Source organism: Neoarius graeffei, chromosome 5 (assembly GCF_027579695.1).
Source record: "Neoarius graeffei isolate fNeoGra1 chromosome 5, fNeoGra1.pri, whole genome shotgun sequence".
Classification (NCBI taxonomy): Eukaryota; Metazoa; Chordata; class Actinopteri; order Siluriformes; family Ariidae; genus Neoarius; species Neoarius graeffei.
This window is the reverse complement of record NC_083573.1, coordinates 45,923,565-45,946,587: the sequence shown is the minus strand read 5'-3', so window position 1 is coordinate 45,946,587 and position 23,023 is coordinate 45,923,565. Positions and strand designations below refer to the sequence as shown.

Below are 23,023 nucleotides of genomic sequence, written 5' to 3'. Positions count from 1 at the left end.
GTTCGAGCCCCATGGCCGGCGAGGGCCTTTCTGTGCGGAGTTTGCATGTTCTCCCCGTGTCCGCGTGGGTTTCCTCCGGGTGCTCCGGTTTCCCCCACAGTCCAAAGACATGCAGGTTAGGTTAACTGGTGACTCTAAATTGACCGTAGGTGTGAATGTGAGTGTGAATGGTTGTCTGTGTCTATGTGTCAGCCCTGTGATGACCTGGCGACTTGTCCAGGGTGTACCCCGCCTTTCGCCCGTAGTCAGCTGGGATAGGCTTCAGCTTGCCTGCGACCCTGTAGAAGGATAAAGCGGCTAGAGATAATGAGATGAGATTATTATACATACACACTCTCTTCCAGTTTTTCAATGTCCATTGGTATGTTTTTCTCTTGTAAATATGCGTGAAGAATATCTAATGAAGTTTTGGTAGCCTTTCAGGTGTTCAACGTGTCCTCCTCTTTCCCAGTGAAAAAAGAAATTGTTCTGTGCATGCGCAGCAGAAAACTCTCATTGGATATTCGCATCAGCTCTGATGTGTGACGTCATGTTGTCTTGACAACCATGCAGTATCATAAACCATATTCAACGCTCATTCTCCATTGGGTAGTGACGTAATACATGTAGATTAAGCGATATGCTAACAATATTGCATGTTATCGAAGCAAACGAATGAAACCCGCTAGAAGGGAATAGAATACATGGTTTTTATTCCATCGAAAAAGTGTCCTGTATGTATAATATTGTATGCAAGTTGGGTTAAGAATTTAAACTTGATCAAGCCCACATGCCCTCTTCTAGAAAAAATAGCTTCCTTTTTATCTTGGATCAGAAGAGGCTACAGGGATTTAAAGAAACGCGCTTCTCCCAAGTTTCTGTATTTCAAAAGCCAGTATGATAACATGCAAGCATTTTGGAATGCTGTTTGGGGAAAAAAAAAAACGGCAATGCCTTCAGTCTGTGCCAAATCTTTTTAACGCTTGGTGTTTTGGGCTCTTTGACTTCCTTGTAAGTTACAACGTTGATGGCCAGTCAGTAGTGGACGAAAGTGTTAATGTCAAATCACTAGCGCTAATACCACATATTCACACATCTGCACTGACATCAGCCTCCTGTGTATCTCTCTAAAACTAGACATAAAAGGAAGCAACAAATGCACATGTGGCAAACTTTCTCCTCTATTCAGCCTTTCCTTGCTGATTCAGTCCAGGTGAAAGAAATCACTGTGTCGATATGGACGTTCTTGGTTATTCAGTAGTAGAGAATGCAGGATTCAAATGTACATGTAGAGCTGTGTGAGCACAATTGGCTAACGGCAGAATGGGGGGGGGGGGGCGCTCCATGTTTCAGACACATCCCCTTGTGAGTCACACCAGTGAAACCTTTGCCATGTTCAAGTTTGTTACATTCTAATGCACAACTTTTATTTCCATTATATCCTGCTAAGCATCTGAATGGATCATGCAAACCCTGTCATTATTACTTTAAGTATTATAGTTTAATTATTATAGTATTATTAGCTCATCCGGTTGACGGGCAATGAGCTTATGCCATCATGTGTCGTCCGTCCGGGGTTGTCCACGTTTCACGGAAATCGCTTCTTCTCTCTCGATTCTTCATTGATGTTTATTCTTTTTGGCAGGAAGTTAGGTCTGCCTGGGGTGCATATAGCTTCTACTCAAATTTGCATAATTGCAATTAATAATGAAGATATGGTGTAATTAAGCCCTAATGAGCAGTTTCCATCCAAATCGCTCCTTCGTCCTCAGTTCTTCACCGATTTTGATTCTTTCGGTCACGAAGGTAGGGGTACCTAGGGTGCATAGAACTTCTACCCAGATTTGTTTAATTACAATTATTAATGAAGTTATGGACTAATTAAGCTTTAATGAGCAGCTCAACAAAATTTGCTTCTTCTCGGTCAATTCCTCGCCATCTTGGACTCTTTTTCTGGCAAATAGGTCTGTATTCCTATAGCTTGCAACATTTATTGCGCAAGGTGGCCCACTTTAGATCGTTCCTTCTGGACTAGACAGGGCCGGAGTGAGCTATGCCGTCAGTGACAGTCTCGTTATTATATGCGCTTGCGAAGCACTTCTTCAGGAACACTGTACTAATACTGGGTAGTGACTCCCTTTGCTCTCAAAACAGTCTCCATTCTTCATGGCATGGATTCCACAAGATGTCAGAAACATTTCTTTGAGTTTCTGGTCCATGTTGACATGATTACATCAGACAATTCCTGCAGATTTTCAGGTCCACCTTCATGCTGTGACTCTCCTGTTATACCACATCCCAAAGTTGTTCTATTGGATTCAGATCCAGTGACTGGGAAGGCCACTGAAGAACACTGAACTAACTCTCATGTTCATGAAACCAGTTTGAGACGACTTTTGCCTTGTGACATAGAAGTAGCCATTAGAGGATGGAAAATTGTGGCCATGTAGGGATGCACATGATCAGCATCAATATTCAAATAATCTGTGGCATTTAAGCAATGATTGATTTGAGTTTGGTATTAACAGACCCAAAGTGTGCCAAGAAAACATTACACCACCTCCACCAGCCTGGACTGTTGACAGAAGAAGAAGAAGAAGAAACCTTTATTTGTCACATGCACACTTCAAGCACAGTGAAATTCATCCTCTGCATTTACCCCATCTGAAGCAGTGGGGAGCCACACTAGAGCACTCGGGGAGCAGTCAGGGGTTAGGTACGGGTACCTTGCTCAAGGGCACTTCAGCCCAAGGCCGCCCCACGTTAACCTAACTGCATGTCTTTGGACTGTGGGGGAAACCAGAGCACCCGGAAGAAACCCACACAGACACATGGGAGAACATGCAAACTCCACACAGAAAGGCCCTCACCGGCCACTGGGCTCGAACCCAGAACCTTCTTGCTGTGAGGCGACAGTGCTAACCACTACACCGCTGTGCCGCCCCTAATGAAGAAAAATCACATGACACAAGGCAGGATTCATGGATTCATGCTGTTTGTGCCAAATTCTGACTCGACCATCTGTGCGCCTCAGCAGAATTGGAGACTCGTTAGGTCAGGCTACATTTTTTCCAGTCTGCACCTGTCCAGTTTTGGTGATCCTGTGCTCACTGCAGCCTCAGATTTCTGTTCCTAGCTGACAGAAGTGGAACCCGATGTGGTCTTCTGCTGTTGTAGCCCATCTGTCTCAGGTTTTGGTGTGTTGTGCATTCTGAGATGCCGTTCTACTCACTACAATTGTACAATCGGTTATTCTGCATTGATCTCCCTCATCAGCACGGCATTTCTGTCTGCAGAACTGCTACTCAATGGATGTTTTTTTTTTCTTTTTTTTTTTTCTTCATTACACCATGCTGAAAACTCTAGAGACTACTGTGTGTGAAAATCCCAGGAGATCAGCAGTTATAGAAATACTCGAATCAGGGCCCCGCCCCCCAACTGATGGTTTCACTAGTTAAATTCCCTGAACCAGCAGGACTGGCTGAAGTGCCCTTGAGCAAGGCACCTAACCCCCAACTGCTCCAGAAAGTGCTGTGGCGTACCTTGTCTGATTAGCCGAAGAAAAACTGATATGATTATCAGTTCAGGCAAGAACCCGTCCATAACATAACACGAAGGTTGACGTGAACGTTACCTGAAGCTGCTGGCCTGTATCTGTGATTTTATGCATTACACTGCTGCCACACGCTTGACTGATCAGATAACTGCATGAATGTGGTGTATGGGTGTTCCTAATAAAGTGCTCAGTGAGCGTTCTTCAGTCGTTATGCTCTTATACTAATGTTGAATGTTTTCATCAGTTGCAAATGGAATGACAGTATTTAGGCAATGCTTATTTTTGCGGAGCTGAAAGCGCATTGTATCAAGACAACACTGTATTGGATCATATCGAGTTTTAACTGTGTGTGGTTTTATTACACTCCGGTAGCTAACCTCAAAACATCACCAAAAAGTAAAAATCATTTAAAAATAATTGTGTGAGAGACATGGCTTCTGGATAGTGTGTTGCTGTCTGATAGTGTCAGAATGATGCGAAATCACTCTTTCGTTCTTGTTCAGACTTGTTCTCGTGATTGCTATGTTCAGAATAATATATAATACTTTAACTATCTTTTACAGTTTGATACAGCAGCCTATGTGTTCTGTGTGTTTACAGCAGTGGCAGATTATAAAGGAATTACTGTAATACCGCTGAGGCTATATTGTAATAACACAGTAAAGTATACAGTATCATTAACTTTACTGTGAAAATATTACAGTAACTACCTGCCAACTCCCTCTATGGTAAGATACTATAAGTCCTTTTTTTTTTCTTTCCCCCCTTTAGGTTACCTGTAACCATAGAATGCACACTCGTTGTCCAACCATTTATTACATTAGTATGCAACTTGTAGAACAGCTTTTAAATCGACATTGTTTTCTGGTCACTTTGTTGTGTCGCACCACTGTCTAGGTGTGGGTATAAAAGACGAGAATTGTGTCTACAACGCACTACAGGTAATACCATTGTTGTCTGTACCAAAGTATGGCATGTAGCGTTGGCCTTAAATGTTTAAATGACTGACCGACTGTTGAATCAGTGTTTTAAATTATTCTTTAATAATGTAGATACAGATTATTAGCATAAATTTATACACATCTCCAATGGAAACCAGCTGAGTGGATCTTGTTTAATAAAGATGTATTATTATTATTATTATTATTATTATTTCGGGTGGTACAGTGATGTATTGGTTAGCACTGTCGCCTCACGGCAAGAAGGTCCGGGTTCGAGCCCCGGGGCTGGCGAGGGCCTTTCTGTGTGGAGTTTGCATGTTCTCCCCATGTCCGCGTGGGTTTCCTCCGGGTGCTCCGGTTTCCCCCACAGTCCAAAGACATGCAGGTTAGGTTAACTGGCGACTCTAAATTGACCGTAGGTGTGAATGTGAGTGTGAATGGTTGTTTGTGTCTGTGTCAACCCTGCGATGATCTGGTGACTTGTCCAGGGTGTACCCCGCCTCTCGCCCATAGTCAGCTGGGATAGGCTCCAGCTTGCCCGCAACCCTGCACAGGATAAGCGGCTACAGATAATGGATGGATATTAGATTTCTTAAATCCGAAATATTGGCAGCTTCAGAGTACACAGCGAGCTGGCAACTATCCATCCACATAGATGCACAGCCTCTCTTTTCAGATTTTTGTTTAAATTGCATTATATTAAATAATTCAAAATATTTCTTATTAGTATAAATACGGGGCGGCACGGTGGTGTAGTGGTTAGCACTGTCGCCTCACAGCAAGAAGGTCCGGGTTCGAGCCCCGTGGCCGGCGAGGGCCTTTCTGTGTGGAGTTTGCATGTTCTCCCCGTGTCTGCGTGGGTTTATATGACCAGTGATTATGAAACAAGTTCAGTTACACAAATTGAAACGTAGCGATTTTCTATGCTATGGAAAGTCCGCACTATAATGACAGGCGTACTAACACCTTCTGCGCGCTTCGGCAGCGCATTGATACGGAGCTCAGATATCAATGCACTGCCGAAGCGCGCAGAAGGTGTTAGTACGCCTGTCATTATAGTGCGGACTTTCCATAGCATAGAAAATCGCTACGTTTCAATTTGTGTAACTGAACTTGTTTCATATCACTGGTCATATAAACCTATGTAAACAGGAAAAACGCGGAAGAGTTTGGTCGCATCTAACTACAGCCCCAAAAAATACCATTGGCCATACTGAGCCTAGCTACATTGCTAACAGGAGTGACAGCGCGTCTGACTGCGTCTGACTGACTGGGAGGTCGCGCAAAGCTCGGAGAGGTACGGAGCAGCTCGTCTCAATTCAGATAAGAGCATATTTCATTATGGAAGTACGGTGGACTGTTCCTTTAATGCTATTCTGTTTCATTTTCTTTGGTCTGTGGCAATAAGAGTGATTTAAGCTGTAAGCTGGCAGTGTAACACCAAACTGTTTTCTTCGATATGTTGTGTTTTAAGTCCGCTGAGAAATCATAGATGGTTGTGTAAATACTTAATGAATCTAGCCCAGAGCTATCTTTATAATTCTTATCAAGGAACATGTCATAATCCATCCTGTAGCTCCGCTTGTCATTCCTGTTAGCAGACACTGCATTGCAATGCATTGAAAATACTCTTCTATCTGCTTTTAAGTCCATCATGGTAGTGTGCGTATCTCGACACCACACACTCAGTGTTGTATTTCTGGCTTGGCCATGTCCGTATCGTGTTTACTGGATGTTGTCCAGGCTTCACTGCTTGTCCCAAGTGTCCCTGACAAAAACACACAGTCAGATGCCTTCCTGCTCCCCACATGGCAAAATCTGCTCCAGGTCTCGAAGACTGCACTCCTGTCCAGGAGAGCCTGTGAAGTCATCAAGGACACTTCTAGCACATGTCACCCTCAAGTACCCCGGGACATCTGCTGCTGTTTTTACATCCTGATCAGTCCATACTGTCATGCTGCTCTCATATGCCACTTAATAATATTCTGATAATCAACTTTTTCTGTAGGGCTCTTTTACATGCATGTGCTAGCTCAAAGTGCTGTGTTCAAAAAAAAAAAAAAAAAAAATTGAAATGCTTAAACGTAATGTAACAGAACACGCATGATAAAAGATGAGTGGAAATAGAAGTATAAAAATAAGCATAAGGAGATGAAGGGTATAAAAAGGAATAAAACAATTCAAAATGGTGAAATTCAAATAAAACAGTACATAAATACCAAAACGGAGGAAAGGAGACTCCCTGCTCCTGAATCAAAAAGCTGAACTCTCAAAAATGGGGAAACCTGAAATTTTATAATGTGTGATCTATTGCTACGGAAGTCCGTTGGCAAAGGTGATCATTAACTGGCGTTAACCTTAGTAGTTAAGCTAATGAATATTTTATAGTTAGACGGAGAGGAGAAGCAGACACGTGAAGCGAAGCAATACCTTCTGAACCTGAAACCCTGATCAATCAGCTCTCATAATGCAGTTCATTTTTTTAGTGAATTTCCCAACACGCCCAGGTACACACGTATAATCCATATCCACTCGCTTGCCTTGTTATGCCGACAGCATTATGCTTGTGTACTTCTGAGTTCCAGCAAAGAGGATAAATAAATAAATATGCTGCATGTGGCTGAGGGCATTCTGCACCAAAATAATCACCCTCATACAATCCACTGTGATTTATCTTTTGTGTTGGAGGGAGAGAGAGACTGCAAAAGACCAACAGAATAGTGACATTGTGAAGTCGTACACTGTTCTCTGCTTAAACATAGCACTTGGTGGCGAATTAAAGGGAAAACGCAGAAGGACAGCAAGGAACAGCGCTCAAGTAACTAATGGGTTGCAGGAAGGAGGACAAATATTTGTACGTTTTCTAGGCACGTGTGATTAATTTTTTCACTGCTCACAAGTTACCATTTTTAAAAATCACAATAAACAAGTGAATTATATAGATGAACGAATTGCAGTGAAAATGACAGGAAAGTGAGCATTTCCACCATTTCAGGTTTAAGGCCAGTAGGATGGGTGTACAGTGGTGCTTGAAAGTTTGTGAACCCTTTAGAATTTTTTATATTTCTGCATAAATATGACCTAAAACATCATCAGATTTTCACACAAGTCCTAAAAGTAGATAAAGAGAACCCAGTTAAACAAATGAGACAAAAATATTATACTTGGTCATTTATTTATTGAGGAAAATGATCCAATATTACATATTTGTGAGTGGCAAAAGTATGTGAACCTCTAGGATTAGCAGTTAATTTGAAGGTGAAATTAGAGTCAGGTGTTTTCAATCAATGGGATGACAATCAGGTGCGAGTGGGCACCCTGTTTTATTTAAAGAACAGGGATCTATCAAAGTCTGATCTTCACAACACGTGTTTGTGGAAGTGTATCATGGCACGAACAAAGGAGATTCCTGAGGACCTCAGAAAAAATGTTGTTGATGCTCATCAGGCTGGAAAAGGTTACAAAACCATCTCTAAAGAGTTTGGACTCCACCAATCCACAGTCAGACAGATTGTGTACAAATGGAGGAAATTCAAGACCATTGTTACCCTCCCCAAGAGTGATCGACCAACAAAGATCACTCCAAGAGCAAGGTGTGTAATAGTCAGCCAGGTCACAAGTGACCCCAGGGTAACTTCTAAGCAACTGAAGGCCTCTCTCACATTGGCTAATGTTAATGTTCATGAGTCCACCATCAGGAGAACACTGAACAACAATGGTGTGCATGGCAGGGTTGCAAGGAGAAAGCCACTGCTCTCCAAAAAGAACATTGCTGCTCATCTGCAGTTTGCTAAAGATCACGTGGACAAGCCAGAAAGCTACTGGAAAAATGTTTTGTGGACGGATGAGACAAAAATACAACTTTTTGCTTTAAATGAGAAGCGTTATGTTTGGAGAAAGGAAAATGCTGCATTCCAGCATAAGAACCTTATCTCATCTGTGAAACATGGTGGTGGTGGTGGTATCATGGTTTGGGCCTGTTTTGCTGCATCTGGGCCAGGACGGCTTGCCATCATTGATGGAACAATAAATTCTGAATTATACCAGTGAATTCTAAAGGAAAATGTGAGGACATCTGTCCATGAACTGAATCTCAAGAGAAGGTGGATCATGCAGCAAGACAACGACCCTAAGCACACAAGTCGTTCTACCAAAGAAAGGTTAAAGAAGAATAAAGTTCATGTTTTGGAATGGCCAAGTCAAAGTCCTGACCTTAATCCAATCAAAATGTTGTGGAAGGACCTGAAGCGAGCAGTTCATGTGAGGAAACCCACCAACATCCCAGAGTTGAAGCTGTTCTGTATGGAGGAATGGGCTAAAATTCCTCCAAGCCGGTGTGCAGGACTGATCAACAGTTACTGGAAACGTTTAGTTGCAGTTATTGCTGCACAAGGGGGTCACACCAGATACTGAAAGCAAAAGTTCACATACTTTTGCCACTCACAGATATGTAATATTGGATCATTTTCCTCAATAAATAAATGACCAAGTATAATATTTTTGTCTCATTTGTTTAACCGGGTTCTCTTTATCTACGTTTAGGACTTGTGTGAAAATCTGATTATGTTTTAGGTCATATTTATGCAGAAATATAGAAAATTCTAAAGGGTTCAAAAACTTTCAAGCACCACTGTATAATAATAATGCATATATAAAATGCAATAAGTACATTTTCCATATATGACCCTTTTACAAGGCTGACGTTTTCTCTGTTGATGCTGCTGTTGATTGTGTCAGAGCACTGACATGCACAGGAAACAAATCAGAGTATCATATTTAATCACTTTCTAATTATCATCATTAACATTATTTATAAAGTGCTGGGGGCGGCACACTGGTGTAGTGGTTAGCACTGTCCCCTCACAGCAGGTTCAAGCCTAGTAGCCGGCAGGGACCTTTCTGTATGGAGTTTGCATGTTCTCCCCGTTTCCTCGTTTCCTCCAGGTGCTCCAGTTCACTCAAAGACATGCAGGTTAGGCTAATTGGTGGCTCTAAATTGACCATAGGTGTGAATGTGAATGTTTTGTGTGTCTCTGTGTCAGCCCTGCGATGACCTGGTGACTTGCCCAGGGTGTACCCTGCCTCTTGCCCATGGTCAGCTGGGATAGGCTCCAGCTTGCCTGTGACCCTGTACAGGATAAGCGGTTACTGATGATGGATGGATGGATGGATGAAGTGTTACATTTGACACTTTGTTGCACACCCATTTAATCTGTTTAGGTGAACAATTTGTCCTTTCTAGTTTAGCTGAAAAACAAAAGCACCATTTTTGGCCAAAATATTTCCGTGGCGTTATACTGATGAGTGCAGTTAACTGATTGTTAATTATATACAGTCTCCTCTGAAAGTATTGGAACAGTAGAGCCAACTCTGTTGTTTTTACTATACACTAAAGACATCTGGGTTTGTGATCAAAAGCTGAATGATATGATAGATATTTCAGCTTTCATTTCCTAATACAGTATTTTCATCTAGATGTGCTAACTTGACACATAGCTCCTCTGGTAGCAGATCACAAAATGTTTAGGTGCGCAAATGTATAGGAACAGATAGTCTTAAAGTAAATAACACGTATTATTATCCATACAGGACACTTTTTTGATGGAATAAAAACGTGTTCTATTCCCTTCTAGCAGGTTGCATTCATTTGGTTTGATGGCATGCAATATTGTTAGCATATCGCTTATCCTATGTGTGTTATGTCACTCTACCCGATGGAGAATGAGGGTTGAAATATGGTTTACGATGTTACACGGTTGTCAAGACAACATGACATCACACATCAGAGCTGATGCGAATGTTCAATGAGCGTTTTCTTCTGCGCATGTGCAGAAGCATCTTTGTTTGCCAGCGGTGTCCACGGTAAACTGTCGCATTGAATTGAAAATGTTATAAGATGCATATTACATGTAAAATTTCTGTGCTAGCAAGCAACTGTGACAGTTTGTAAAAAAACATGGCCACCAGGTTTGCTTTGTTAAATACAGAAGATTTTGAGACAATTTTGAAGAGAAAGATGTGTTGAGCACCCGAAAGGCTACCAAAACTTATTCTTCAATCGAGTATAATAATATAATGATTGAGTATTATTATAATAATAATAATAATAATAATAATAGTCAGCCCTGTGATGACCTGGCGACTTGTGTACCCCACCTTTCGCCCGTAGTCAGCTGGGATAGGCTCCAGCTTGCCTGCGACCCTGTAGAAGGATAAAGCGGCTAGAGATAATGAGATGAGATAATAATAATAATATGGGTTGGCGGGCGGCACGGTGGTGTAGTGGTTAGCGCTGTCGCCTCACAGCAAGAAGGTCCGGGTTCGAGCCCCGTGGCCGGCGAGGGCCTTTCTGTGTGGAGTTTGCATGTTCTCCCCGTGTCCGCGTGGGTTTCCTCTGGGTGCTCCGGTTTCCCCCACAGTCCAAAGACATGCAGGTTAGGTTAACTGGTGACTCTAAATTGACCGTAGGTGTGAATGTGAGTGTAAATGGTTGTCTGTGTCTATGTGTCGGCCCTGTGATGACCTGGCGACTTGTCCAGGGTGTACCCCCCCTTTCGCTGTAGTCAGCTGGGATAGGCTCCAGCTTGCCTGCGACCCTGTAGAAGGATAAAGCGGTTAGAGATAATGAGATGAGATGAATATGGGTTGGCTTTTTTTGTGTGTGGTATATCAGATGTATTCCATTCAGCTAGACTTGTCTTCAACTCGTTCAATATCATGCTAGCTGAATGGAATATATGATGCCACTTAATGCCAGCCAATATTATTTAAATACTCCATTGCATATCTGCATCAAGCTGGCACCCCGCTGACATCACCAAACTGTTGCATTCTCCTTTTGTGATGCTTTTCCAGGCTTGTACTACAGCTTCTTTAAGTTGCTGGGGGGGGGGGGGTATGTGTGTCTCCCTTCAGTTTCTTCTTCAGGAGGTGTTTTGGGTTAAGGTCTGGTGATTGACATGACCAGTCTAAAACCTTCCACTTTTTCCCCTGCTGAAGTCCTTTGTTGTGTGCTTTGGGTCATTGTCTAGCTGCATGATGAAGTTCCTTCCCAATTAGATTGAATGAATGTATTTCTCTGTAAATTGGTAGACAGAATGTTTCTGTAGACTAATGAAGTCATTCTGATGCTACAGTCATGAGTTACATCATCAAGAAAGATCAGTGAACCCATTCCAGGAGTAGCCATGCAAGCCCAAACCATGACCTTTTGCTTGACTAGTGAGCTCGTATGTTTTGGATAATGAGTAGATCATTTCTTTCTTCACACTTCCATCACGTTGATAGAGGTTAATCTTGGTTCCACGACTTTTGTATTTATTTGATAATTTCAGTCTGGTTTTCTGACTCTTACTGCTGATGACTGACTGGTTTACATTTTGTGGTACGGCCTCGGTATTTCTGCTCTCAAAGTCATGTGGTTGGTTTTTTTTTTTTTTTTTTTTTTTTTTGGAATGGTAGATTGTGATGCCTTCACCCCTGCCCTGTAGAGGTTGTTGATGTCACTGACTGTTGTTTTGAGGTTTTTCTTCACAGCTCTCACAAGGTTTTCTGTCATCAGTTATTGTTGTTGATTTTCCAAGGCTGACCAGTTCAATGTCTGGTTCTTAGTACAACAGTGGTTTCGTTCTTGTACAAGACATTCCACATTGTTGTATTGGCAATGCCCAATGCATGTGCAATGACTGATCATCTCATCTCATTATCTCTAGCCGCTTTATCCTGTTCTACAGGGTTGCAGGCAAGCTGGAGCCTATCCCAGCTGACTACGGGCGAAAGGCGGGGTACACCCTGGACAAGTCGCCAGGTCATCCCAGGGCTGACACATAGACACAGACAACCATTCACACTCACATTCACACCTACGGTCAATTTAGAGTCACCAGTTAACCTAACCTGCATGTCTTTGGACTGTGGGGGAAACCGGAGCACCCGGAGGAAACCCACGGGGAGGACATGCGAACTCCACAAAGAAAGGCCCTCGCCGGCCACGGGGCTCGAACCCGGACCTTCTTGCTGTGAGGCGACAGCGCTAACCACTACACCACCATGCTGCCCATGACTGATCATTTTCCCTCTTTTCTGAGCTTCAAAATGGCTATGGCTTGCTTTTCTCCCAAAGACGACTCTCTTGACATGTTGGTTTATCATTTTTAGCAACAAATGCGGTCTTCACAGGCAAAGTCCAGGGCTCAAACCAGAACATTCAGAGCTATTTAATTGTTGAAACGATTAATCTAATCAGTCGGTCATGTGTTCCAATATTTTTTGATCACTTGAAAAGGAAAAAAAATGGGTGGGTTCAAACAAAAGGTGATATTCTAAGCTGCTTAAGTGAATCCAAGATGAAAGCTGAAATTCTGATGTCACCTAATCATCTTTTGACCTGAAACCCAAATGTCTTCAATGTATAGCAAAAACAAAAGGATTTGCCTTGCTGTTCCAATACTTTCCGAGGGGGGCTGTACTTGCTGAAGGATGGACAAGTCGAAACGTACATTGCTAGATTTTATTTCATATAAATTATCTCAATTTTCTTCATTTACCGTGACAGAAATGAAGGCATCGTACGAGTACAGTCAAGAGCATGTGAGATGGGGGAAGGGGGAGGGACTTTCAGGTGGTGTTGGTTAATATCAGAAAGTTCAAAACACCTGCACCAATGATTCCGGGTTAATGTTTATTGGTTCATCTCATTTATTTGGGAGAAACAGGCTACTGTTTTGACATGTTTTTGAGCAATAATGCATACAGGCGTACTCTGATAAATTGCAAAGCTAAAAGGTTTGCAGGTCTGGCAGTGTAATATAATTGGGGTAAACATCACTGGATATTGTGGCAATGTAATGTAGTATAAAGATGATTAAACTCGCGACACAAGCCTCGTGTCTTCAACAAGAATGTCATGCATGGTAGAATATCAGCACATCTTATTGAAGTGTAATGGCTTTAAACTGACAATTTTAGAATGACAGAGATGCTCAATAACTTATTCTTACAGTTGCATTTAGAAACTGTGTGTGTGTGTGTGTGTGTGTGTGTGTGTGTGTGTGTGTGTGTGTGTGTCATAGTGTACCAGCTACAGCAGGAAGCGCCCAGACCAAAGAGAATAACATGTCCACAGGAGGTCAGTAAAGTCGCATGCCCTTACATTTGGCTGTATAGGTGATGTTCGTAAATCACTTCTCTGTGAAATCCTACCTGTGTAACTGCTTATGGAGCTTATAAATAACTATACTCCTTAGTAGACACTTCATTCTTATGTCCATATTCCATATTCTTATGTCATACAGTATATGAGCTAGATTTACTCAATAGCCCTAATGATATAGTGGATGTTACTAGATATACAGCAATTAATATTGGTGCTTACTGTGCGCTCAGCCTTTCATTTGAAGCTGTTACTGAGCATAAACTGGATTTGTAGAGACTTGTCTATGCAAAATGAGATTTAGGAAAGCGTGTACTGGGAGATATAAACATGTTTGCCTGCACCAGTTCAGTTTTTCTGTCTTTTTTTTTTTTTTTTTGCCTCTTCTTTTTCAGATCAGGAGCAGGCCCAAGTACTATGGCCGAGAGTGAGTGTTTCATTTTATTATTTTCACTTTTTCTTCTCTCTTTTCCAGTCTGACGAGCAGAGAGCGGGTGAGGCACGTCAACTATAAATGGAATTCGATGTCTTAGAGCTCAACTGTGTGGGTGCTAATAAAAGCAAATATGAATGAGGGAGAGAGAGAGAGAGAGAGAGCGTGGGCTGACAGATACCATGATTTTAGTATTTATTAGATTCTGTCTCATTTTTGATCATAAATTTAGTTTGGCACATAAGTTGAACACACAATGTTCTATTGAATATATTGTACTTTACAAGCATTTTGATCTTCTAAAAAAATCATTTATTTATTTATTTTTAGTTGGTAGTCAAAATAAAATGGATAAACTTGGATAAAATATTTTAAAATCTATATTAAAGTCTAACAGTCCATAAATTACAATCGCAGATAGAAGCAAGAAAGGGCTCCAAGTTACTGATATCAGGCAAATACCAACGTCGGTAGATAGAACGGATAAAGGCCAGTTCACATGAAAAATGTTTGTGTCACAGAACAAATTGCATCTTAACCACAAATAGTTTCAGTACGTGCCAGTTCTATGACTTAAATGACCTTCATGAATTTAAAAAAACAAACAAACACAACCCTGATTATCCTACTGCATGCCACATCGGTTTCATTTTCACATAAACTTTATAGAGAGTCACTCAGATCACAAACTTTCAGTTTCTGCTATATACAGTACCAGTCAGAAGTCTGGACACCCCTACTCATTCAGAGGTTTATCTGTATTTTGAGTATTTTCGACACCAAAAGACATTAAAACTACGGAGTAACATATAGAACATGTATGGAATTTTGTGGTTAACAAAAAAGTGCTAAAAACCCCCCCCAAAATATGTTTCATATTTTGTTTCTTCAAAGTAGCCAGCGTTTACCTTGATGACTATTATATATATTGGCATTATCTTAACCAGCTTCATGAGGTAGTCACCTGGAACGCTTTTCAGTTAACACGTCTGTCTCATCAAAAGTTAATTAGTGCAGTTTCTTGCCTTCTTGATGCATTTGAGATCAAACAGTAAATAATAATAATACAGTAAATATCCCTATTCCACAACTGTAGTAATCCATATTATGTCAAGAACCACTCAACTAAGTAAAGAGAAACGACGTCCATCATTACTTTGTCACGAAGTGTGTCTTAATTAATAAAAATGAAGAAAAATTACTGAATTAAAAGGTGTGTCCAAACTTTTGAATGGTACTGTATGTTGTGAACCAGTTTAGGGTCAGTGGACAACAATGTGTTTTATTGTGTGAACTGTATTTGCAGAGCACAGGTTTTTTTGTTTTTTAATAAATTGAAAGGACTCTCATTATACCAACAGATGAAACGAGAATGAATACAAATGTGTGCTTTGTATGCAGTCCAGCTGTGGGATATCCGTAATGTTCCCAATCTTATTTCACGTCAGGTGTGAATTAAGGTTCAGTGACATGCGTAGAGAGGGTGGTTCTGTTGCCATGGGAAACGCAGCATGTTTTTTTTTTTTTTTTTTATATGGTGCAGTTTAAACCAGCAATTCAGACTATCCTTGTGTCCGAAATCACTCGCTACTCACTATATAGTGGACTATTTAGTGAGTTCACCATTTTGTTGTGCTGTCCGAATGTATAGTGAGAATTATTACACCCTATATAGTGGACTTGTAGTATCCCACAATGCACCGTGAAAAGTAGTGTACAACCGATGGTCACTAACCAAGCAATATATACCATCATGCATTGCAGTCGGGCTGAAAGGAAAAAAAGTGTGTTGGGGTGAATGAACGGATGAAGAAACACATTATAAACAGACATTCAAGTACAGTTAAAAATAGTAAGAAAATAGAAAATAAGCTAAAAGAGAATAAGATGGATAAAATACAAGAATAAAAGTTACAGTGCAGAGTGAGGAATTAATCAAAAGCCTCAAACTGGATTGAATAAAAGGCGGTGGCAAAGAAGAAACTATTCAGCCTTGATTTAAAAGAACTCAAAGATGCAGCAGACACAAAGTACTTTGTATTTATTAATGTGGGAAATGTGCTCAGTATATGGATTTATCACAAAAATACATGCATGTACAACCCCAATTCCAAAAAAGCTGGGACACCGTGTAAAACGTAAATAAAAACAGAATGTGAAGATTTGAAAATCATGGAAACCCTATATTTCATTGAAAATATTACAAAGACAACATATCAAATGCTGAAACTGAGAAATTTTATTGTTTTTTGAAAAATATATGCTCATTTTGAATTTGATGTCCGTAACACGTTTCAGAAAAGTTGGGACAGGGGCAACAAAAGACTGAAAAGTTGTGTAATGCTAAAAAAAAAAACTAATTTGATTCATTGGTACAGGTCAGTAACATGATTGGGTATAAAGAGAGCATCCCAGAGAGGCAGAATCTCTCAGAAGTAAAGATGGGGAGGGGTTCACTGCTCTGTGAAAGACTGCAAATGAGCAAACAGTGCAACAATTTAAGAATAACATTCCTCAATGTAAAATTGCAAAGAATTTGGGGATCACATCATCTATGGTACATAATATCATTAAAAGATTCAGAGAATCTGGAGAAATCTCTGTATGCAAGAGACAAGGCTGAAAACTGACATTAGATGCTTGTGATCTTCAGGCTCTCAGGGGACACTGCATTAAAAGCAGACACGTGTCTGTAGTGGAAATCACTGTCTGGGCTCAGGAACACTTCAGAAAACCATCGTCTGTGAAAACAGTTCATTACTGCATCCACAAATGCAAGTTAAAAGCAGATATAAACAATATCCAGAAACACCGCCACCTTCTCTGGGCCCGAGCTCTTTTACGATGGACTGAGGGAGAATGGAAAGTTGTCCCGAGGTTTGATGAATCAAAAGTAGAAATTCTTTTTAGAAATCATGGACACCACGTCCTCCAGGCTAAAGAGGAGAGGGACCATCCGGCTTGTCATCAGTGCACAGTTCAAAAGCCAGCATCTGTGATGGTATGAGGGTGCATTAGTGCACATGACATGGGTAGCTTTTACATCTGGGAAGGCATCATTAATGCTGAATGATATAGACACATTTCAGAGCAATGTGCTGCCATCCAGACAAAATCTTTTTCAGAAAAGGCCTTCCTTCTTTCAGTAAGGCAATGCCAAACCACTTTCTGCACATATTAAAACTGCATAACGCTGTAGTAAAAGAGTCCAGATGCTAAACTGGCCTGCCTGCAGTCCAGACTTGTCTCCCATTTAAAACATTTGGCGCATTATGAAGCACAAAATATGACAAAGGAGACCCCGAACTGTCGAGCAACTGAAACTGTATATCAGGCAAGAATGGGCCAACATTTCTCTTTCAAAACTACAGCAATTGGTCTCCTCAGTTCCCAAACGTGTACAGAGTGTTGTTAAAAGTAGAGGTGATGCAACACAGTGGTAAACATGCCCCATCCCAACTTTTCTGAAACGTGTTGCTGACATCAAATTCAAAATGAGCATATATTTTTCAAAAAAGAATAACATTTCTCGGTTTCAACATTTGATATGTTGTCTTTGTACTATTTTCAATGAAATGCAGGGTTTCCATGATTTTGCAAATTATCGCATTCTGTTTTTATTTACAGTTTACACAGCGTCCCAACTTTTTTGGAATTGGGGTTGTATTTATTTTGAAAACCCACCAGCCGACTGATCTGGCACGTTTTAATCGTGTACAGTAATGACATAACAGCGTGGCGGAGTAGTGTTCGAAAGTGTTTTTTCATTTTACCAATGAGCTCACTATATAGTCCTCTATATAGAATTCCCTATATAGTGAGTAGGGAGTAGTGAATGAGTGAGTGATTTTGAACACAGGGTATATCTGAGCCATGTGTAAGCATCAGATATGTTAGTTCTGCTTTGCTGTTAACCCCATTTCCATGAATCTGGCTACTCGTCAATGTTCACACAGGAGGTGGGAATAACTGTAGCACAAGGGGTGGAATTTATTGGAATATGGCTGGGGAAAGATGGGAGCAGAACTCCTACTGTTTGGAGTTTGTTAATGTTTATATATTCTGAGTGACTCGTATGTGTGCGTCACCTGTGAATCAGTCAGTGAAAATGTCTTGTCTATACTGATCCACTCAGCGTTCCAGGCAAAAATAGTGACCGTTCAACAAAAGCTGCTCTTCACCCAAATGAAACAAGTGTGTATTAAGCATGTGTGATCGAGCGAGTGTATTTGTATGTATGTAAGGAAATGTGATTGTGTTTGGGGGGGTTTCTTGGTGCAGGTTCCATGGGCTGATCTCTAGAGAGCAGGCAGATGAGCTTCTGGGTGGAGCTGAGGGGGCTTACCTCATCAGAGAGAGTCAACGGCAGCCTGGAACGTTTACACTTGCATTAAGGTATGTGCTCACACATGCACACCATCAAACAGATGTTCACAAAGGCATATTTTCATCGAGATACCACATGTTTACACCCACTAATGACTGCACATCCTGTCATTACGCCATGATTCTCATTTATCAAGCTGAACATGAACCAATTTATTCATGAATAGTTTGTAGGAGCATTTTCTCAAGAAATTTGGTATTCGTTGAATCTAGCAGTGTTCATATCCTGTTTGTTCTCCTGAGTGTGTATAAATTGAGTACAACCCCAATTCCAAAAAAGTTGGGGCGCTGTGTAAACTATAAATAAAAACAGAATGCGATAATTTGCAAATCATGGAAACCCTGTATTTCATTGAAAATAGTGCAAAGACAACATATCAAATGTTGAAACTGAGAAATTTTATTCTTTTTTGAAAAATGTAGGCTCATTTTGAATTTGATGTCAGCAACACGTTTCAGAAAAGTTGGGATGGGGCATGTTTACCACTGTGTTGCATCACCTCTACTTTTAACAACACTCTGTACACATTTGGGAACTGAGGAGACCAATTGCTGTAGTTTTGAAAGAGAAATGTTGTCCCATTCTTGCCTGATATACAGTTTCAGTTGCTCGACAGTTCGGGGTCTCCTTTGTCATATTTTGTGCTTCATAATGCACCAAATGTTTTAAATGGGAGACAAGTCTGGACTGCAGGCAGGCCAGTTTAGCATCTGGACTCTCTTATTAAAACTGCATAACTCTGTAGTATGTGCAGAAAGTGGTTTGGCATTGCCTTACTGAAAGAAGGAAGGCCTTCCCTGAAAAGATTTTGTCTGGATGGCAGCACATTGCTCTGAAACGTGTCTATATCATTCAGCATTAATGATGCCTTCCCAGATGTAAAAGCTACCCATGTCATGTGCACTAATGCACCCTCATACCATCACAGATGCTGGCTTTTGAACTGTGCACTGATAACAAGCCGGATGGTCCCTCTCCTCTTTAGCCTGGAGGATGTGGGGTCCATGATTTCTAAAAAGAATTTCTACTTTTGATTTGTCAGACCTCAGGACAATTTTCCACTTCGCCTCAGTCCATCGTAAAAGAGCTCGGGCCCAGAGAAGGTGCTGGTGTTTCTGGATATTGTTTATATCTGGTTTTAACTTGCATTTGTGGATGCAGTAATGAACTGTTTTCACAGACGATGGTTTTCTGAAGTGTTCCTGAGCCCATACAGTGATTTCCACTACAGACACGTGTCTGCTTTTAATGCAGTGTCTCCTGAGGGCCTGAAGATCACAAACATCTAATGTCAGTTTTCAGCCTTGTCTCTTGCATACAGAGATTTCTCCAGATTCTCTGAATCTTTTAATGATATTATGTACCATAGATGATGTGATCCACAAATTCTTTGCAATTTTACATTGAGGAACGTTATTCTTAAATTGTTGCAGTGTTTTGCTCACGCAGTCTTTCACAGAGCAGTGAACCCCTCCCCATCTTTACTTCTGAGAGACTCCGCCTTTCTGGGATGCTCTTTTTATACCCAATCATGTTACTGACCTGTGCCAATGAATCAAATTAGTTGGGGTTTTTTTTGTTTGTTTGTTTTTTTTAGCATTACACAACTTTTCAGTCTTTTGTTGCCCCTGTCCCAACTTTTCTGAAATGTGTTACGGACATCAAATTCAAAATGAGCATATATTTTTCAAAAAACAATACAATTTCTCAGTTTCAACATTTGATATGTTGTCTTTGTACTATTTTCAATGAAATATAGGGTTTCCATGAGTTTTCAAATCTTCACATTCTGTTTTTATTTACGTTTTACACAGTGTCCCAACTTTTTTGGAATTGGGGTTCTATACATAAGAAGAGTAACTAATGTAAGCCTGTATTTGATCAATTTCAAATCCTATAATTTGCAAGGATTAGTGTACTTTGATTTGAGATATTGTCAAGTTTAAATTGCTTGCCCCCCCTTTTTTTTTTAAACATACTACATTTAAGCATTTAGCAGACCCCCTTATCCACAGCGACTTTTGAGTCTCTGTTAAAAAAAAAAAAACATCCTCCGGGCTAGTTCACAAGGCCAAGGACAGAACATTTTGTGAAAACCAATTGTTTTAATATTATTGGCATTAATTTAAAAATATGAAAAATGAGGAAAGTCAGCCAATGCAAATCCATAAATTAAAGGGGAACTGAAGGCAATTTTTTTTCAAAATTCTATCTCATTTTATTAAATATCGGAATGCATTTTTGATGGCTATTCTGTCCCTGCCATAGCAAGTTATGAGTGTTTGAAATATGCTATGTAATATATCAGTCCATATGTAAAAGCAATGGCCGTAAATGAGATTCGTTGAGACCTGTGCGAGACATCGTAGGACGGAAGTAAAACGTACAGCGGAAATGCATTTTTGATGGCTATTCTGTCCCTGCCATAGCAAGTTATGAGTGTTTGAAATATGCTATGTAATATATCAGTCCATATGTAAAAGCAATGGCCGTAAATGAGATTCGTTGAGACCTGTGCGAGACATCGTAGGACGGAAGTAAAACGTACAGCGGAAATGCATTTTTGATGGCTATTCTGTCCCTGCCATAGCAAGTTATGAGTGTTTGAAATATGCTATGTAATATATCAGTCCATATGTAAAAGCAATGGCCGTAAATGAGATTCGTTGAGACCTGTGCGAGACATCGTAGGACGGAAGTAAAACGTACAGCGGAAAACGTACAGTGACCGACATCTGCCAACGTAGTCAAAAGTCGCGCGCGCCCTCTTTCGAATGCTGATGTAATCAAGCTGGAAGTTTTGTTTGTTTTGATATCAATCAGAAACGTTTGAAAAAAGTAGGCAGTAATCGTCATTTAAACTCATTTTTGTGCAATATTTCGTTTGGAAAAGTTTTCAAAATGGCGGTGCTGACGCTTCACATTACGAAGACTTGCACAAGTCTTATGAAGCTCGTGCGGATAAGCGACGCCTGCCGTGGACCAAATGAACTAAATTCAACATGGCTAAAAACCGAATAGGCATATAAATATAATATTTAATTGTAATTAGTTGCCCATATGAGTCACAATATAAGGTTGCTAAAACCGAAAACGTAATTGAATAACATGTTAATTAAGAAATAAAGCAAGTTTAAAAATGACTTCAGTTCCCCTTTAAGAAAAGTAAAACTAGCCCAGACAGCACGGTGGTGTAGTGGTTAGCACTGTCGCCTCACAGCAAGAAGGTCCTGGGTTCGAGCCCAGTGGCCGGCGAGGGCCTTTCTGTGTGAAGTTTACATGTTCTCCCCGTGTCTGTGTGGGTTTCCTCCGGGTGCTCCGGTTTCCCCCACAGTCCAAAGACATGCAGGTTAGGTTAACTGGTGACTCTAAATTGATCGTAGGTGTGAATGCGAGTGTGAATGGTTGTTTGTCTCTGTGTCCGCTCTGTGATGACCTGGCGACTTGTCTGGGGTGTATCCCGCCTCTCGCCCATAGTCAGCTGGGATAGACTCCAGCTTGCCCTGTACAGGATAAGCAGTTACGGATAATGGATGGAAGGACGGAAAACTAGCCCGTCAATTATAACAAAAGAAAATGCTACCTTTCATCATTTAGTGGTCATTTTGTGTTTCCAGCCTTTGTGCACTTCTCAACAAATACACACAAGTACGAAGAAATCCCAAAACTTTTATAAATCTGATGAATAATTTTAGCTTTTTTTGGCTTGCACGAATATGATGAGGCCAAATATCGTTTGACTTTGTACTTATAAATATGACAAAAAGTATGTATTCATAGTCATAAAACATCATCCTATACAGTTCATGATTATCATAGTCATGGATGATGTTTAAAAATGAAAAAGTATTCAGACACTACAAATGCGCATCAGTAATTTCTTTAAGCTGTTGTTGACAAAGTAGTTCTGGTTCATTATACTTCATGAATGCACCTTACAAAATGTATCATTTGCATAACTGCACTACGTACATACATGTCAACCTTTGGTTAATCAAACCTGTATAACCAACCTCCAAAATCCGTATTTCCCTTATAAAATCCGTATAAGATGCAAATTAAAATAATTTACCTAAAATTTGAATGATAATTAACAATGATATATCCAAGTTACTTTTTATTCAATATTAATAACAACAAACCTTCAGAATGAATACAAAGCTCCAATGTTTGACAAAAACACAAAGTGTCACTCTAATGTTCTGAATTGTACTCCATGACAGCTTTTTTAGCAGTCCGCACCAATACCTCACGAGGCTGCATGTCACAGCAAGTGTCTGTGTTGATCTTGCCGGAGTGCCCATTCAGAATCTTTTCAGTCGCTAGTGAAAGTTGCTCAGGTGGAAACACACGTTTCAAACAAAATGTTACTTCCCGGTTGGCGGGATTCTCGCAATACGGTGTGCGCATGATCAAAAGTGGAACGAAGTCTCGCTACCACAAGATAACGCGCGATTTCATAAGACTCTTTACTGGCTGTTTGTGCTTTCTGTGGTGTACAGTACGTTTGTAAATATTATGCGCTCTTTTATCATCGTGGGAATTGATTATAGCTCTAAATAAATCAGGGCTTTGA

At 40.6% G+C, this 23,023-nt stretch overlaps 1 protein-coding gene across 1 annotated transcript in view; it reads left to right on the top strand.

Annotated features, from left to right (window-relative positions):
* The window catches only part of chn2 (chimerin 2), a 91,864-nt gene that overhangs the window by 39,253 nt on the left and 29,588 nt on the right, over nucleotides 1-23,023 (top strand). Inside the window, exons 3-5 of the mRNA XM_060921797.1 lie at nucleotides 13,548-13,603; nucleotides 14,023-14,054; nucleotides 18,342-18,455. Of these exons, the coding sequence (XP_060777780.1) occupies nucleotides 13,548-13,603; nucleotides 14,023-14,054; nucleotides 18,342-18,455 (202 nt within the window). The remainder of the gene's footprint in view (nucleotides 1-13,547; nucleotides 13,604-14,022; nucleotides 14,055-18,341; nucleotides 18,456-23,023) is intronic.